A 17,407-nucleotide genomic window follows, 5' to 3' on the forward strand; every position below is an offset into this window, starting at 1 on the left:
CAAGACCAGCCATGGGGCCTTTGAGTCCCCGGCCAATGATGTAAGGTTGCACAATTGATAGACGGGGAACTTCTGGCTATGGCTCACCACAAATACTTTTGTCATGCAGCGTGGGATGTTTGAGAGGTCAGTGCCGAGCAACAGATCCCATAACTATGTGAATATATATCTGGTGCAGTTCTGACGAGACAGCGCATACCGACTCAGGCAACAATTAGGATATTCCTCACTGCGGAAGGACCAGCATGACAGGGGATCGTCGGCTCTCCGCATTTCGGCACTCGGATCATTTCATCCCTTGCAGGGACTGGCCAGCACACTGCTCCGATGGAGCGTTACACGCAGTAGCTGGCTGCTGCTCCTAATCAGGAATCAGACTGTGTCAATCACTGCAGCTAAAGCAATTTTGCCAATATTACGGGGATGTCAAGCGAAATGTGGCACCATGATTGGCCTCGGCAGTGATCATAATTTCCTATCCACTACCCCTCATACAGTCACGCTGCAACAAGAGAGGGGTGGGCTCTCTTGACATGTCGCGGGGAATTTGGGTTACAATGGAATGTCACTACGCTACGCGACGCTCCGGTCGTTAAATACCAGGCTTCACGACCGGTTGTTTCTGTTTCTGCAGCATTCGCATGGCCAGAGTTGAAGCTATTGTTCTGCCAAAATGCTCGTGTCACGAAAGGTCCACAGCGCCATCCCAGCAGTCTTTCTAGCCTGGGTTGTTGCTGGGCAAGAGAGCAGTAATTCGAGCTTTGATGTACTAGACTACGTTAATCCACTGATCGGCACCTCCAATGGAGGTAAGAATATTCCTTTGAGATTATCTGAAGTCGCCAGGCTGATATAGTGGTATAGGTCACTCATTTGCAGGGGCAACTCTACCCTTTGGTTAGAAGTCCCCACCTGCCAGACGGCTTTCATGCCCCTAACAAGACTTCAGGAATGGCAAAAGCGGTAGCAGATACCCTTGGTGAAAACCAAGCCGGTTTTGCGTATGACACGACATACGTCTCGGGGTTCTCGCACATGCATGACGATGGAACTGGTGGCGTGAGTCATCATCTCTGCAATGATGTGCTGTTAATACTGACTGACACCCCTTAGTCGCCATCTTTAGGCAACTTTCCCATTTTTGTGCACCCAGGATGTCCAAATGATGCTCTTGATAAGTGTACATGGCAACAGTCTGATCGGGCGATTCCTTGGACAAAAGGCTCGCCAAAAGCGCGCCCTGGATATTTTGGCATTACCCTGCAGAGCGGCGTTTTTGCAGAGATGACTGTCACAAATCATTCGGCTCTATATCGGTTCAGTTTCAACAACGCGACCACCGAGTCGCTCAGTCCTGTGATCCTCGTTGATCTCATGGATCTTCCACAGTCGCGCACAAATGGAACGGCCTCAGTAAATCCATCAACAGGTCGCTTAACTGGAAATGGTACATTCAGCCCCAGCTTCGGTATTGGAACGTATGATCTCCATTTTTGCGTAGATTTCAAAGGTGGTGACGTTCGAGACACTGGTGTGTGGTCCAACAATCGCGCCGGTCAAGGGCAGACAACGATTTCACTCACGTCTGACGGGAGCAACACCGCCGCGACCCTCTCTGCTGGCACATTCACCCGATTTAATATGTCAACAAATGAGCAGGGTCTGATGGCAAGAGTAGGTGTGAGCTTCATCAGCGTAGAGCAGGCCTGCGCCAACGCTGAGAAGGAACAGCCCAACTTTGACTTTGATGGTACCGTGAGCGCAGCAGAGGCCGCATGGAGGGATAAACTGAATGTCTTTAGTGTCAATCCGGGCAATGCCTCATCCGATCTACAGGAGGTGTTCTGGAGCGGAATGTATCGCGCAATGATAAGCCCGCAGGACTATACAGGAGAGAACCCACTCTGGCAGAGCGATGAGCCGTATTATGACAGCTATTACTGGTGAGTGGCCCTTCGGAATAACTGAATATCCTACTCACAAATCGCTAGTATATGGGACTCCTTTCGAGGCGTTCATCAGCTTCTGACGCTAGCCGATCCACTGTCTCAGTCTAGAATGATGAGAAGCCTGGTGGATATCTATCGCCACGAAGGCTACTTACCAGACTGCCGTATGTCTCTGTGTAAGGGATATACTCAGGGAGGGTCTAATGCGGACGTCCTTCTTGCCGATGCTCTCTTGAAGAATGTCAGCGACATTGATTGGTCTACGGCGTATGAGGCTGTCGTGAAAGATGCGGAGGTTGAGCCCGCGAACTGGAATGTCGAAGGTCGCGGTGGGCTAACTAGCTGGAAAACACTCAACTATATTCCGACTGATGATTTTGATCCATACGGTGTTGGGCTGCATACACGCAGTATCTCCAGGACTGTCGAATATGCGTACGATGACTTTTGTATTGCTCAGATGGCCCAGCGTTTGGGTCATCAAACTGACTACGAAACGTACATGCTACGTGCCAATAACTGGCAGAACATGTTCAAAGACGATCAGAAATCGTACCTGCAAGGGAAGGATACTAATTTTACGGGATTCCTTCAGCCTCGATACCCCAACGGGACTTGGGGCTATCAAGATCCCATCTTCTGCAGCCCTTTACTGAATTTCACTTCTTGTTATCTGAGCGCGGACGGGCACGAGACGTATGAGGGAAGCGCTTGGCTCTATTCATTGTGAGTTTACTCATCCTTGTTCATCTTTACTAAGCTAATGAAGTTTTTCGAAGCTTCGTACCTCAAGACATGGCTGCATTGGTCACACGTTTAGGCGGACCACAGACTTTCACTTCCCGCCTTTCTTATCTGCATGACTCAGGTCTTCTTTACGTTGGTGACGAACAGGCCTTCCTCACCGTGTTCCAATTTCACTACTCCGGACGGCCCGGACTATCGACTCAACGTGCTCACTACTACATTCCTTCCCAGTTCAACACCTCTGTCTCCGGCATTCCAGGCAACGACGACGGTGGAGCCATGGGCGCCTTCGCGGTGCTTAGCATGATGGGTCTGTTCCCAGTCCATGGACAGGACGTATATCTCATCAGCCCTCCATTCTTCGAGGAAATAAGTCTACAAAACAAGCAGACTGGAAAGGTCGCCACGATCCGGAATGTGAACTTTGACCCTACCTACAAGTCCATTTATATCCAGAGCGCGAAACGGGACGGCCAAGCCTGGACGAAGAATTGGATCAGTCATGACTTTTTTCTCAATGGAGGGACCCTCGAGCTTGAGCTAGGCCCTACGGAGAGTGACTGGGGTACTCGGGACTCGGATTTGCCCCCGAGCATGAGCAACCACTGATTGACTACATCCTTTGGCATCTTCCCGGGTCTGAGAGCGAAGGATATCCGACTTGACTTCTTCTAGGTAAAGGAAAATCAAATCATGGGGTAAATATTTAGCCCGAAGGGATTATTGTTCGTAATTTGTCAGTATCTCTTGGTATCAATATGCAAAACCATGGCCACTGACAACCCTGTTCGCACCCGATTGTAGGTAACCCCCTAATAGACTTGACCCAAATCCTCAATCCATATCATCAGACAAATGTCAACAATGCGTGCGATGTACCAAGGTAAAAAATCAAGGCACGAGCAGTACCAAATTACCCCCACGTTATGGTGCTCACCCTCCTCCCTTTTCCGGCCCCAAAACCCCGAACTCAGCCTCTCTCCGCGGTTCCAGTGGCTTGCTGAGAAACAAACGGGTAAAAAAGTCCACCGGTGCTGTCTTTTTATGTTCAAAGCTATACAGTTTTGATTGCCTGATCACCAACTTTCGCTGGTTCATACAAGCCGTCAGAAGTCTCGCGTGTTGCGGCAGGACACAGGACACCACAAGGACAGGAAAATACTCTTCATCTTTGAAGAGATACGGATAGTCTTCTTTGCCCTCGCCATCGTTTTCCCAAAGCTCTTCCCGCTTGTCCTCCGAGTCCACCTTCCTCTGGTTCGCCCGGCCTCTCATGGCTATAACGAGAGCACTGAACTCCGAAAAGAGTATCGAGCCATCCCGGGCCGCTTTCTCGTCAATGAGGTGGAAGGCCAGATGAGGGAAAACCTTCCCTGCTTTCGGACATGGTTCCCTGACACATTGCGTATCCCACCAGTCGGATTTGCCATAGGGCCATGAGAGGAGGGCGTCTAACCAAAAAGTCGAGAACGGCGATCTGTTTCGTAATAAAGTTAGGAAATGTGTGATTCAGAGAGGAGCAAAACTTACTCAACTACCTGCAGGCCTTGCTCAGACTCAGCCTCAGTCGTGGCCCGGTCTTCGAGGAGGCTGGAAATTTGCTCGACACGGTCCATAGGCCCCAGAGGGAAAAGAGGTTTGTTCTTATCGATATCGAAAAATGCTCTGGCCTCAGCCGGATCGAGTGGGGATTCTTCCAGCTTTCTCGATTCCATAGGCTCGAATAGAAAAGGGGGACATAACGACCGGTCCCACTCCGCACTGTGTTCCAGGTCATGAAAGTCGAATAGGGGCTCATATTCAACATCCGTCAGCTGGCTAATATCTACGTGGCCGTCTTTGGGCACCACGTTCTTCCAATCCATGATGGTTTTGTATAACCTCTCTAGAACAACACGGCTTCTAGTGCTAGGCGGCATCGTGTAGACCTTGTAGTGGAACAATGCTCGAAGGAATTGAAGAGAAACGGATGATGCTTCAAGAAACTCTGGTCATCGACTTGGGAGTGTTGTGATGTGAGAAGTACATCAACTGACGGAACGCGCCGTCCGAAAGAAATGTTTAGGCGCGGGCGGGTCATTACCGATGCTCAGTGAATGCCAACCCCCCATCTGCCACAACACAGAGGCCAGTGTTTACTTACCAATTGGAAAAGTGGTCGCATCAGACGAAAAAGAGTATTCTGGTTCAGCCTTGACAACTCTCATCTTTACACTTTCGTTACGGATAATTACATTCTAAAGGATGCCGTCCAAGCACCGCCGAATAGCAAGCTGTATACGAAATAGACTTTCATATTCAGAAAAGTCTTTATCTCCATGCGACACATGTATTCAACTTTCTTTGGACATGCTCTCACATTCAGCTACTTATCTAAACAAGTCTCACTTTCCAAGTGACTCGTATCTGAAATTGCCCTATAGTCATCTCTCCATTCACAGTACATCAATATAAATGCGAATTCGGGCCAAAGCTCTGAAATAGTTCAATACAGAAGCGACTCATATCACGGTCTTCGTGAGCGCGTGGACGTATTTCCTTTTGGCAAGTTGGGCTGAACTCATGCCCGTCATCCTACTCAAGTATACGGACAGCGAAGCATACAATACTAACGAACCCGAAGATCGAGATTCCGTGGTGATAGATGTGGGGGCTAATCATGATGGAGTGGGCTGCTATCATGGCTCCTGGAGAGATTTGGGAGTCCTATATTACAGTTGGTAATGACATGTTCCGGTTTGCGGACCCCACAATCAAATTCAGATATTAAGATTACTAGTTTCTGTCTTTCGGTACGTCCATACCTGCAACGGCTTTGTGCTTTTTTTCTAATCTTTGCTAATCTGTATAACATAGTAGAGCAGTACTATGCAGCATTGTCAGTTGTGCTACTTCTTCCAACCATACATGGCAATGGAAAGACTGAGTCTTAACTATAGACTGATCAGATTATGTTACACAGCCAGTCATATACCAGTGACTATCATAAGATAATATAACCGGGATATATATTTTTTTTTATATTTTTTGCAGAATTTTATTATAATAAATAGTCTGTATAAAGCTATAGACTTTCAGATATTATTAATTATATCAGCTGGAATCAGTATATTTCACAGACTGGCCAGCTATAAACTGATATCATTCTGTATAATAAAATTTTAATAACTGATTCTCAGCTTGAGATTTTATACTCATATTTATATTTATCTATTACCTGTAAACTTTAATCTCCTGCAAGAATCTGTGGCAGGCGGCCTTTTGGCCCCTTATTCCCGGGAATGATGAACGCTCGCGGGAGACCGCGACTAAAATCCAAGTTAAGATTTATGGGTGCTCATAATCGGACTCATCGATGTAGATCCAATCGTGTATCTTCTTTTCATTGGGAGGGAATCCCTCAACTCGGAGCCAGCCGAAGATGCTCCGAGTTGCATTTTCTGATACACCCTCGTCACCATGATTAAGACCTTGGTAGTCGATTGTGACATTTGTCACCACTGGCTCTTCGGGGGGGAGGTTTGGAGGAGGAGTGTTGTCGGACATTTGATATGCCACCCTACCATTCTGGCAAGTCCACTTCCACCCCGCATACTGAAGGCAATGCCCAGTACAGTCTGCATGCAGACGGACATCGATCTCAGTGTCTTGCAGGGCCGTGACACCGAATGATGTCCACTGACATATAGGCCATCGGTTGTGATGTTCCTCCTGAATGAAATAGAGAAGTCGGCATTCGTCAGCGCGCTGGATATAACCATTTGTTGCAGGATGAATAGGCTCCTGCATGAATGATTGCGTGGTTCCAGACCACACGGCAGCATGTAGCTCGGTAGGAATTAGTCCGAATTTTCCCTCATATAAGGTGTGCTCCTGAATATTCAAAACTGCTCCACCTAGCCATAAAAATGCAAGGTGAGGGACTCGTCTCATTAGCATGTGGGTGAGAATGCGTTTGTCTGCGACGGAATTTATAACAGCAGTTATAGATTGCAGCCATGGGCTTACAACATTGCACGCTATCCCTGATTCGTAGAAGATGCTTGATAGCAGTGAATGCATCCCTTTCGTGTTGCAGCTCATGGTGAGGAGTTTATCAAGATTATTGACTTCCTGGATGCAGGCAAGGCCAAGGTGGGAAGTGAGCTTTGATGACTTGGCCTTACGGTTGAGTTTGTGGTTGGGTTTGTGGCTTTGTATTGGTCGCGGAATTTGGACAGTCTTTCTGTTGTCATGTACCATTGGAAGAAGTAGGACGGCTGACAATGCTGCATAGCCCTGATCCACAATGCCATGTAGCGCGAAATAATCACATACTAAGCCCAGGGCAGTTGTAGCTGGGATAGGTGTTCCGAAGTAGAGACCTTTTCTGCTGTGATTGGCGATGCTAAAAATCGGTTCCGCTGGAAGATTAGTTGACCAAGGGGATCGATATCTGTTTTCCCCAGCCACAATGTAGGCCTCCCACCCTCCTATTGCTAGAATAGCAGTCCACCACCTCGCTGCATCATCGTCAACGCCCCCTATATCTACCGTAACAGAATTTTGATCTGGATCCGTCGCTATTGTATACTGTGCTTTCCGTATATGCGAGTACAGCCTCGGGCATGAGTTCAGCCCAGCGAGCCGAAAGGATATAGCTCCACGCACACATTAACATTGCGATATGACTTTCCTCCAAAGTGAACCATTCCAGATAACTTTCATCTATATTGGCTGATAAGCTAAGAGAAATCGGAGATTTAATTGAGACAGGAATCTGCAGGTGCCGTTCCTGGAAAGGTATATTACAATCCTCTGATCCCTTCCATATTGATGTACCTTGAACAAAGAGATGGTTGTAAGAAGCTTTCAGATCTAAGTCATTTGGAAATTGAGGCTGCTTTGTAAGAAATGGCTGGATATCAAAGCATGTCCTTGGAAAGCTAGATTCTTGTGTCGCGTGAAGATAAAGGCTCTTCCAGATACGAAAGCCTTTTTCGTATACAGCTTGCCGCTCTGCGGCGCTCGGGGCGGCGTCCTCCAGGATCTCATCTCCCATAGTGATGGGAGGAAACTGAGGAGAGAGTAGCTGATATGGCTCGATCTAAGGGAGCGCTGATGGATGTAAGTAATAATTAGACGGTGAAGAGTAGTGCTCTTAGTAATCAGTCATGCTGATGAACTTGCATATGCTAGCCACGGTGTAGTTGGGTTACACACTTCCCAGACACCATTGATTACGCTCGTTTTTGCGAAGGCATCTTTCCCAATTTTCGATTAAACGACACTTGACTGCAAGCAGATGCATGCATGAAATCCGATTAGGAAAAGTACTGAGACGAGACCGCAATAGCTTCCCTCTCTAGAATAACAGCATGCCATGGATGGACGGTGCGGCTACAGCCGGCCAGAAGTACCGGCGACGGATAGCCGTGCCGACGTTTCTCCGAACGATTCCCGAAGCCGATCCCGGTGTGCCAAGCTCGGCGACGACGAAAGCTCCCTCGCTCGACTACCCGGAACTAGATATGTCGATTGTACATTGGAACTTACGTAGGTGTATAAACCCAGTGGTCTGATTATATTACTTGTCTCATTAGGATGAGTAATAGTGCTTGCTTCGCCCCTAACCCTAGCCTTGACTCCTCGCTTGACGCCACACCAATAGTACACGATGCCGGGAGTTCCATCAAACAAGGCGTGTGAGCGATGTAAGAAGCGCCATCTCAAGGTTGGCATCACCTCTTCCATTCATCTTGCTGCGTCAGTCTGACTATATTAGTGTGACGAGACGCGTCCTAGGTGCCAGCGCTGCACCAATGCCGGAGTTGAATGCCCGGGATATGTCCAAACTCGGAAGTTCATCGATCAAGGTGCCTCTGTTCGGCGTCGATATGCCCCATATCAGGAAAGTAATCCCAAAAGGGATGCTTCGCATAGTCCAAATAAAGTGAGTACATTACACTGAGTGTATGGCTACTCGTTCTCGCATGCACTATAGTCCATAATGTTTGACTGCTGCTTACACGGGCCAGGTGACGAGGGATAGTCCGTCCAATATTGAAGGAAGTGCAACTAGAAATGATGCTTCGAAGGAGCCCATACGCAATCATGTAGCCGAAACAACTGCAGCCGACCAGTCCGCCGATGCTAGCCAGGCCTTTTTTGCTTCACCTATAGCGGATTCAAGACGTCAAAACCAAATCCAAGCAGACACTCAGCCTGGCTCTGACACTAATGCTGTTTCTACTGCAGCGCGTGAACAACCATTGTCGGGCTTGCATACTCGTGCCGCTCACGTCTCTCACAGTCATAGTAGCCCTTTTGACGATGGACTCCACTCCCACGGAGATGCGCCCATGACTTATCATGAAGAGCATGCAGCGGCTCATGATAAATTATCATCTCATGATGGCCAATCCGTGCAAAGCGATAAGGAGGGTTTTCACGAGGTAGTATCAGAGTTGATGACCGATTCTGAGCATGAGATATCCTTTCTTATACGCCATTACTCGCAATATATCGCCCCATGGTTCGTAACGGCCCAACATTGTATCTAATCTGCGATCTAACATGACCATGGCTATTAGGCTGGACCTTTCGGATAGCAGAAAGTTCTTTACAACCTATGTTCCTATACGTGCGATAGACGATGCTTACCTGCGGTACTCGATGGCCGCTTTAGCAGCCAAACATCTGGGCCAGATGAAGGGCGCAACATGTCCAGAAAGCATTGGCATGTTTACTAGCCCTGCAGTCATGGAGACGTACCCAAACGCACCCGAAGTGGACTGGTATCTCAAGGCAGCCAACTACTACTATCTATCTATTGCGCGCATGAACTCGAGCATGCCGGAATCCTTTGCAGCTCCGTCCAGTTCCGCTGTCCTGGAAGGCCCAGTCGACATCGTGAAAAACTGGCTGCACCGCCACGCAGAGACCACTCCTCCCTCCGCAACAGATGATACTTTATGGAGGAAGGCAGAGGCCTTGCTAGCCACAGCAACCATTCTCACGATGTATAAGCTCATCAACGAGCCCGGAGAGAGATGGAATTTGTAAATAGTTCTCCGCACCCCTTGACTCACGCCCCTCAGTTTCCTTATATCTAACCTAGATGCAAACACAGACACCTCACCAGCGTCAACTCCCTGTTCGAATCCGTCCTCCACCTCTACGGCAACTCCCACAATAACCCAATCAAATTCACCAACGGCATCAACGCCTCATTCTGGAATTTCGCTCGACAAGACTACCTAGCTTCCTACTTCAACCGCCTCCCCACCTACTTCGACCCAACCAACCTCCCCCTCTGGCGCGCAGCCGGCCTCTCCATCACCGAGGCAGGTGAAATCGACCCATCAAGCAGCACATCCTTCCCCACCCCCGAAGACTTCGCCTCCAACAGCCTCACCTACCTCCTATCCAACCTAACCAACTTCCTCGCCCACTGCCGAACCTCCCAACTAGACCAACTCATCACCCACCAATCACCACCAGCACCACCCACAACAACAACACCCCCAAACCACCCCCCAACCTCCACAACCTGGCTCAACATCTCCGTCTCCTTCCAGTCCTGGGTCGACCGTATGCCCGAAACGTTCCGCCCATGCCTACGCCTCCACAGCCCCCGCCCGGAAGTCTACTACAGCCTTCCATCCTGCGCATCAACAATGCAGCAATACCACTTCGGTCGGCTAGCTCTATGTCTCAATCGCCCCGCGGACGTGATCACGAGTCCCACGACCGCGTTCGACCGGCTACAGGGGTACAGGGAGGTCACGAAGGAGGTGGATTACAGATGTCAGGAGATTGTGGGGATTGCGGCGGCGAGGCCCCAGAGCTGCGCAAGGATTTATATGCCCGCTTTGCTGTTCGCCGCGGGCCAATGTCTGGAGAAGCAGTCGGAGAGGCAGGTTGTGGAGGAGTTGTTGTGTGGGATTGGGGCGGATTTGGGATGGGAGACGGATTCGGAGATTCAGAGGTTGAAGGATTTGTGGGAGGAGAGGTAGGTAAGTAGTTCTACTTTTGTGTACTTGTTTGCGGTGGATGTATTTATAGTGAATTGATTGGGTTGGTAGGTAGGTGTAGAGGGTGTTTGTTTTGTTCTGTATGTTTTGTGAATCCTGGATACAGTCGAGTGCCGCTGCGGCAGTTAGGCAGAGCCGAAGTTGAATAGACTTCGAAAATAAAGTGTATGATTGGATGGAACTGCAGCCAGTTATAAACAGAGTATGGTTGTACCGTTCAACAGAAGAAAAGCGGGAGTGATATCGGGAGAAAACCTGTCTTTCATCTACCCGACACCATCTATTCCCTGTTCCTATGAATGCATAAACAACCCACGTACGTTGTACAAAGTCAATGGACTCAAGAGACTAAACCTAGAATCCATTCGTTGACGTAGTCAAACCCAGCCATCAGACCCCACAGCGGCATATTCCCGCCAACTCGAACGGCAATGAAAGTGGAGAAGGAATGAAATCCGGGGAAGTGGGTCTCAACACAGCACAGACATCTCCCTGACAGAACATGCAGGCGCTATAAGAACCAATGAAGGACCCGTGTCCAGAGGGTCGGCTACAGCAGCTAGTTTCATCTTGGGCGTCCCTCTCGGAAACCCCCGCTCTTGGCTCGTATCGCTTGTCTGGGGTTCCTTGGGTCGGCTATGGGGGTGTTGGGGTCCGGGGGAATTCCGCGTCGGGCGGGAAGGGTCTGAGTGTTGGCGTAGGTGGTAGAGTAAGGGATCTGGGGTAAATAAAGAGGGTGATGGTTGTGGGATTTTGAGGGATGCAGGGCTTTTCAGGGCTCTCTCGTTCGAAGTAGAAGATTTTGATTGTGCCGGAATTCAATATGGAGATGAATTATGATGAAGCGGTAAGTGGGCTTCTCATTGTGGGTTGAGACGTGGAATACTGACAAGGATGGGTGTGTAGACTCTCCATCAGTATGTTACACATCTTCAGGAACTGATCGCTGCTAATAATCTCGAGGATTGAGCGGGAGCTCAATACTGAAATCTATCCCGGAACAGAGATCATGGCAGATGTTGGGTCGCATCACTTTGTGAAAGCGTCATCGCGGTCAGATCGCGTTCTCGTTCCGCAGCCATCGCAAAGCCCGCATGATCCCTTGGTGGGTAATAGTGCAGTTGGACCAATATGACACCTGAAAGCTGATCGGATTGCCACAGAACTGGAGCAAGACGTGGAAGATGACCGTTATCTGCTTATCTACTGCAGTTTCTTTCAGTCAGGGTCTAGGACCTTTGGCCTTGGCACCAATGTTTCCCCAATTGATGGAGGCTTTCGACACGGATCTTGCCGCCGTGGTCAAGTTCACTGGTGTGTGTATTCTAGTGTTGGGATTCAGTAACTTCTTCTGGTAAGCCTTAGACCAACTTCGCAATTACCGAACGGCCTGACGAAAAGAAGGATTCCCATACAGAGCGCCTATGGTCGGAGACCCGTCTTGATATTCTCCACTCTCATCTGTTTGGCCAGTAATATCTGGAGGGCCATGGCAACGTCCTATGGTAGTTATATGGGAGCCTGTGTCCTCAATGGTTTCGGAGCTGGCCCTGCCGAGGTTGGTGGCCCAATAATTGAAGTATTAATTGAGACTGACAGATGACGGTAGACATCTCAACCAGAAATCATTGCCGATACCATCTTTCTGCACGAAAGAGGTTCTTTCAACACACTCTATTTCACGTTCTATTTCGGCTCGCTCATGGTAAGATAAGAGATAAGCCGCCAGGTTGCATGGCTGACTGATCCTATAGGTCGGGCCTATCATTGCTGGTCCAATGGCTCAGCATGTTGGCTGGCGTAGCTTTTTCTGGTTCAACGTCGGGCTGTTGGGGCTGGTGCTCATTCTCGTCATTTTTCTCTTTCCAGAGACCAAATGGCACCGAATCCACCCTAGTGAAGAAACCCAAGCGCAAGAGGTGTCAAATTCATCCGATACTGGCTCGGAACCAGAAAAGCCATCTGCAACGACCCATCAGGAGAATGTTTCGACAGAGAGAGGCGATACAGATCCATGGCTTGGCAGAGGCTATCCATCAAAGCAGCAATTCAAACTATGGCAGCTAGAAGGCCACAATCTGAAGAACCTTTTAATCAGCTTCTGGGTACCGTGGAAGCTTCTCTGTTTCCCCATTGTTGAGTTTGCTGCCTTCAATGTCTCCTGGTCGGCCAGCGTCTTTTTGACCCTAAACCTCACCCAGAGCGAGGCTTTCTCCGGACCTCCATACAATTTTTCCAGCCAGACGATCGGCTTCTTCAACTTTGCAATCTGGATCGGAGCATTCATTGGACTGGCGACTAATGGGCCTCTCTCGGACTGGATCTCAATGAGAGCCACGAAAAGGAATCGGGGCATTCGAGAGCCAGAGATGAGATTACCCGCAATCATACCGTACGTGATCGTATCCATCATTGGAAATTTCGTGGTGGCATTTGGATATCAATATCAATGGGACTGGAGGGTGAGTTTTCATGGTTTGCCTCGTTCCAGATGATTGTATCAACAAAGCTAATCGATTGGTATATCGTCAGGCCATTGTTATAATAGGGTACACTGCGGCTGGTATCCAGGTTGCCGCCATTCCGGCTATCACTAGCACCTACGCAGTGGACAGCTATAAGCCCGTTGCTGGCTCGATATTCGTTTCGATCACAGTAAACAAAAATGTCTGGGGTTATGGTTTTAGCGAATTCATTACACCGTGGGTGGCAGAGAGTGGCTTCGTGAAACCAATAATGTTGAACATGTCGCTTGCAGTCCTGTGGTGTCTCTTCGCGATTCCCTTTTACTTGTATGGAAAGCGTTTCAGGAAGTGGACAGCAAAGTCGTCAGTACACAAGATGTGAGTTTGCAGCCACAATTGATTCTTCTCATCTGAATGCCCAGAAGCAACAGGCCTGCTGTTGGCTGGTCGTCTCAAGTATTGCATTATGTATACAGTAAGCACTATCGCATTATTCGTCGTCTTCATCCGGGTCGTACAGATCCAAGTCCAATGTAGCCTTAGGTTTTGGCATTGACGCGGCTCCCATTCCGGATCCGCTTGTTGCTGCGGATCCAGCATGCGCTGCTGCTTTTGCGGCCTCATCTGCATGGCGCGCTTCTTCGCCGACGTCGACCTGCGGCATCGCATCCGCGATCCCTACACCCTCAGCCTCGCGTATCAAACGTTCAACTTCCTTCTCGGGTTCAAATCCCGGGCGGCCCTCGGCAGCAGCAAGCTGTATTTGCGCCATAAGCCCCATTCGAATGCGGTCTTCCATTGGATACGGTAGCATATAAGCCTGGCGAGTCATCTTTGCCGATTCGTCAAGCCAACTAGTCGCGTCTTTAGTCACAGATGCGACCGGTTCCGCTGCCTCCGTATCCTGGTTGCCATTTGTCCCCGTCATTTCTGTGTCCGGTCCCTTGGTTTCCTGTAACCTCTCTCGTGATTTGGCCTCTGCAGTCGCTGCAGCATCGGCAGCCGCTTGGTGATTGTATTTGCTGATCCGCCGCGCAAAGTCCAGAAGCAGTTTGTAGTCCACCTCCTTGATCCCCCGTAACCCAGTAGACCTAGGCTTTTCATCGTCCATGTTTTCGTCCGAGTCGCAATCCGAGTAATCATCCTCGGAGTCCAGATCGCTATCGGACTCGTCTCCACAAGTCGTTATGATTTCCTTTTCGTAGGCCATCACCTCACGTACAATGCTTTTGACTTTATCTTCCAGTTCCTGAGCCTCTTCACGGAGCCGTAAGATCTTGGCGTAGTTCTGCTGATGTTGTCGGAGAGTCTCGACGGCGGAGGTCAGCGAGTCGTCTGCGTCCAATAAACCGATCGCAGCGGCGGGGGCGCCTGCAGCTGTAGGTGATGTTGTCAGGCTATTTATGAGCACATTTAGTTTATTCTCCAGGTTGGAGAGGGTCCCTTGGAACTCGACGTTCATTTTGCTCCGTTCAGGCTGTCACGAAACCGGTCCGATGGGCAAGGATAGAGCTAGGACCAACAGGTTGTTTGAGGTATGCGGACTCAATTGGCAGGGCAAACTTGATAGTCGAAGAAGGGCACTGGAGAAGATAATAATCCCTAAAATTCGAACCACAACCTGGGTACCTCTTGTAATGCGATTCAGGAGAAGCTCTGTAGTTTTTGGTTTGTTGTCGGAAAACAATGAGATCGCCGGCAAATACACGTGATCATAGCTTTTACGGCACGTGACTGTGGGGTTCCTGCCGGTCCTCTCCGCCATCGCAGGCTAACAGTCCGTCACTCCCCAGGACGGCGAATACTCCGTAAATTCAATGTTATCGGATTTGTCGAAGTATACCCCATTGCACTACTTATTGCTCTTGTATCCTCTTAATGCAATACAATGGCACACCGAGTGCATTCGTACCGAATCCTCACATCAAATTATTAATGTCGCCTCTGCCGTAACTATACTAAGAAGTATACCTTGGCTACTCCTAGTGCGGCCTGCCACAAAGCTTGCTGAAGCTGAAAGGGTCCAGCATGTGAAATGGCACACTGTACTTCCATATTTTTTCACTAGTCTCCCCTGCTGTGAGATTTGTGACACTTTTAGTGTCTGCTCCAGGCTCCACATGTTATACGCCGTTGCCTTTGGCATAGTCCTCCCAAGGCTAGTATCGCGATTGCTACATGTCAAAGAGACTAACACTTAGATACCTGTACGTGCCAATAAAAGGACGCCTAAACGGGGTGTGAATGGTAGAGCTCGGGGATAGCAATAATGACGTTAGCTCGGATATGCAAGTGCCGCTTTTCTCTCCCAGTAGTACACCTTAGTACTGGCGCAGCTAAGGGACCCATCACCAGCAACGCTTAGAGGCTTTCCTGTGCCATTTTCAATAATCTTGTGGTTTTTGGCTACTGGTATTAAGCCACAGATTCATCAATCATGAGAGTTCAATTCACACTTGCCCTTCTTCTATCAGTTGTTGCATATCAGCCCTGGGCCTTGTATCTAGCAGAGGTTTGCGAGCAATTGGGGCCACAACCGTCAAAGTTGGCTGTTATATCTAGCTGGGATGCAACCGACCATGAGCGCTGGATCAAGTCCAATGCACCTACGCCTGGCGTTGTGGTAACACCAGCTACTGAGCAGGATGTGGCCGCGATTATAGGTTGCACGTTTGTTCTGGATGCATAAGATACCTTGCAACGGCTAATCTTAAAATTTACAATAGGTGTCATATTGTACTTCAAACAATATCTCATTCCTAGCCCAGAGTGGTGGGCACGGGTGGTCACAAACGCTGCATCTGGACGAGGATGGATTGCTCATCTATCTCAAACAGCTTGATGAAGTCACTTTCAGTAAGAACAGGAGAGATGTGGTTGTTGGAGGTGACGCCTCTGTTGCTCAGGTGATTGAGGCTTCATCCAAGAATAACGCTTTAGTTCAGACAAACAAATGCAACTGTATTGGAGCTCTGGGCGCTCTTCTTGGGGGCGGATATGGTAGCCTGATGGGCATGGTCGGCCTCGGAATTGATAATGTATTGTCTCTCTTGTCTCTCAATCTAGTCATGGCTGACGGTTGCCTTCATACAATCACACCGAAAGATATAGATCTCTTCTGGGCTCTTCTTGGTGCTGGTCCTAATTTTGGCATCGCCACGTCCGCAAAGATGAAATCATACCTGGTTCTAGCTTCTGGCAAAGCCGCCTGGACGGGGCAACTTGTCTTTTCTGCCGACAAATTGGAGGCCTTGGTGGAAACAATCGACAGAATAACTTTAGAACCGGAGATGAGCGTCATTTTATATTTTATGACCAGTGGTGAACCAGACAATACACCTATGGTTTCTCTAATGCTATATTACTACGGTACCGAAGACAAAGGGCGAGCTGCATTCTCATGTTTCTTCGACCTAGGCCCAACTAATGACACCACGATGGCAACTGAGTACGCTCACTGGACTGATGCGTCCAGCATAGCCTGTTCAAAGAGTGGGTTCAGAATTCCATACTCTGCCGGACTTAGCCGGATGGTTAGCAGCACTTGGAAAGAGGCCTGGGAGGAGTATGTTTCTTTCGTTTCCCTGGGTGCCACCGGTCAGAGTCTGGTCCTCTTGGAGGCGTTTCCACTCGAAAAGACGCGTTTCTTTGGGCAGGATTCGTCAGCTTACGCCTGGAGAAACAAGGTAAACTTCAACGCAATGGCTATAGCGTGGTATTTCGATGATAGCCTTGAATCGGACGCGAAAAAGTGGGCATCTAAAATGCGTGATTTATGGCGGTCTACTGATGGATTGGACTCACCAGCAGTGTATGTGCCCCCTATAGGTATGTTTGCAAAACTAACTTCTATGGTTGAATTTAGATACATCAATTTCGCCTTTGATGAGGAACTGTCAGTCATATATGGCGACAATGTCGACCGCTTGAAAGCCATCAAAGCAAAGTATGACCCTGACAATGTTTTCAATCAATGATTCAGTCTGTAGTGGTATACCTTTGGACTAATCGTAGGATATGCCGTGGTTACAACGAAAGAAGAGAAGGATAGGAAGAGCAATCGTACTCCAGTCTGATTATCTATGGTTCTAATTCTCATACCTGACTAATAACTCAACATTTAAGTAAATGGCACCATCGTCCTCTTTTCTCCATCGAGCAAATCACGGATCAAAACGGATGCCCGATTTCTGCTAGGATATTGGGTATCATAGCATTTCCTACGAGGTTG

At 48.8% G+C, this 17,407-nt stretch overlaps 7 protein-coding genes across 7 annotated transcripts; 4 read left to right on the plus strand and 3 right to left on the minus strand.

Annotated features, from left to right (window-relative positions):
- Positions 1-673: 673 nt before the first annotated feature.
- On the plus strand, positions 674-3,305 carry BDQ94DRAFT_179524 (glycoside hydrolase family 92 protein; the record flags this gene model as incomplete). The annotated part of the gene is made up of 6 exons (XM_026773407.1): positions 674-809; positions 865-897; positions 950-1,059; positions 1,114-1,943; positions 1,992-2,675; positions 2,729-3,305. 6 exons carry the CDS (start codon positions 674-676, stop codon positions 3,303-3,305), a joined length of 2,370 nt encoding a protein of 789 aa, XP_026631410.1.
- Positions 3,306-3,629: 324 nt separating this feature from the next.
- Positions 3,630-4,561, minus strand: BDQ94DRAFT_165534 (uncharacterized protein; the record flags this gene model as incomplete). The annotated part of the gene is made up of 2 exons (XM_026770333.1): positions 3,630-4,173; positions 4,227-4,561. The coding sequence occupies 2 exons, from the start codon at positions 4,559-4,561 to the stop codon at positions 3,630-3,632; spliced, it is 879 nt and encodes a 292-aa protein (XP_026631411.1).
- Positions 4,562-6,023: 1,462 nt separating this feature from the next.
- On the minus strand, positions 6,024-7,762 carry BDQ94DRAFT_179525 (uncharacterized protein; the record flags this gene model as incomplete). Its single annotated transcript, XM_026773408.1, has 2 exons — positions 7,347-7,762; positions 6,024-7,246 (listed from the first exon to the last, which is right to left on the minus strand). The coding sequence occupies exons 1-2, from the start codon at positions 7,735-7,737 to the stop codon at positions 6,024-6,026; spliced, it is 1,614 nt and encodes a 537-aa protein (XP_026631412.1). The 5' UTR covers positions 7,738-7,762.
- Positions 7,763-8,208: 446 nt separating this feature from the next.
- Positions 8,209-11,092, plus strand: BDQ94DRAFT_43751 (Zn(II)2Cys6 transcription factor domain-containing protein). Its single transcript, XM_026775769.1, has 6 exons — positions 8,209-8,231; positions 8,291-8,409; positions 8,461-8,628; positions 8,714-9,210; positions 9,269-9,736; positions 9,808-11,092. Exons 2-6 carry the CDS (start codon positions 8,353-8,355, stop codon positions 10,691-10,693), a joined length of 2,076 nt encoding a protein of 691 aa, XP_026631413.1. The 5' UTR covers positions 8,209-8,231; positions 8,291-8,352; the 3' UTR covers positions 10,694-11,092.
- A 442-nt stretch (positions 11,093-11,534) lies between these two features.
- On the plus strand, positions 11,535-13,558 carry BDQ94DRAFT_165537 (putative MFS transporter; the record flags this gene model as incomplete). The annotated part of the gene is made up of 8 exons (XM_026770334.1): positions 11,535-11,558; positions 11,618-11,628; positions 11,675-11,816; positions 11,875-12,065; positions 12,116-12,269; positions 12,321-12,416; positions 12,466-13,173; positions 13,244-13,558. The coding sequence occupies 8 exons, from the start codon at positions 11,535-11,537 to the stop codon at positions 13,556-13,558; spliced, it is 1,641 nt and encodes a 546-aa protein (XP_026631414.1).
- A 23-nt stretch (positions 13,559-13,581) lies between these two features.
- BDQ94DRAFT_133814 (uncharacterized protein) lies at positions 13,582-14,833 on the minus strand. Its single transcript, XM_026764361.1, has one exon. The coding sequence runs from the start codon at positions 14,636-14,638 to the stop codon at positions 13,667-13,669; it is 972 nt and encodes a 323-aa protein (XP_026631415.1). The 5' UTR covers positions 14,639-14,833; the 3' UTR covers positions 13,582-13,666.
- Positions 14,834-15,613: 780 nt separating this feature from the next.
- BDQ94DRAFT_165539 (FAD-binding oxidoreductase) lies at positions 15,614-17,153 on the plus strand (the record flags this gene model as incomplete). Its single annotated transcript, XM_026770335.1, has 3 exons — positions 15,614-15,823; positions 15,903-16,987; positions 17,042-17,153. The coding sequence occupies 3 exons, from the start codon at positions 15,614-15,616 to the stop codon at positions 17,151-17,153; spliced, it is 1,407 nt and encodes a 468-aa protein (XP_026631416.1).
- Positions 17,154-17,407: the final 254 nt, after the last annotated feature.

The sequence above is a fragment of the Aspergillus welwitschiae genome, assembly GCF_003344945.1.
Source record: "Aspergillus welwitschiae strain CBS 139.54b unplaced genomic scaffold BDQ94scaffold_2, whole genome shotgun sequence".
NCBI classification, from domain to species: domain Eukaryota; kingdom Fungi; phylum Ascomycota; class Eurotiomycetes; order Eurotiales; family Aspergillaceae; genus Aspergillus; species Aspergillus welwitschiae.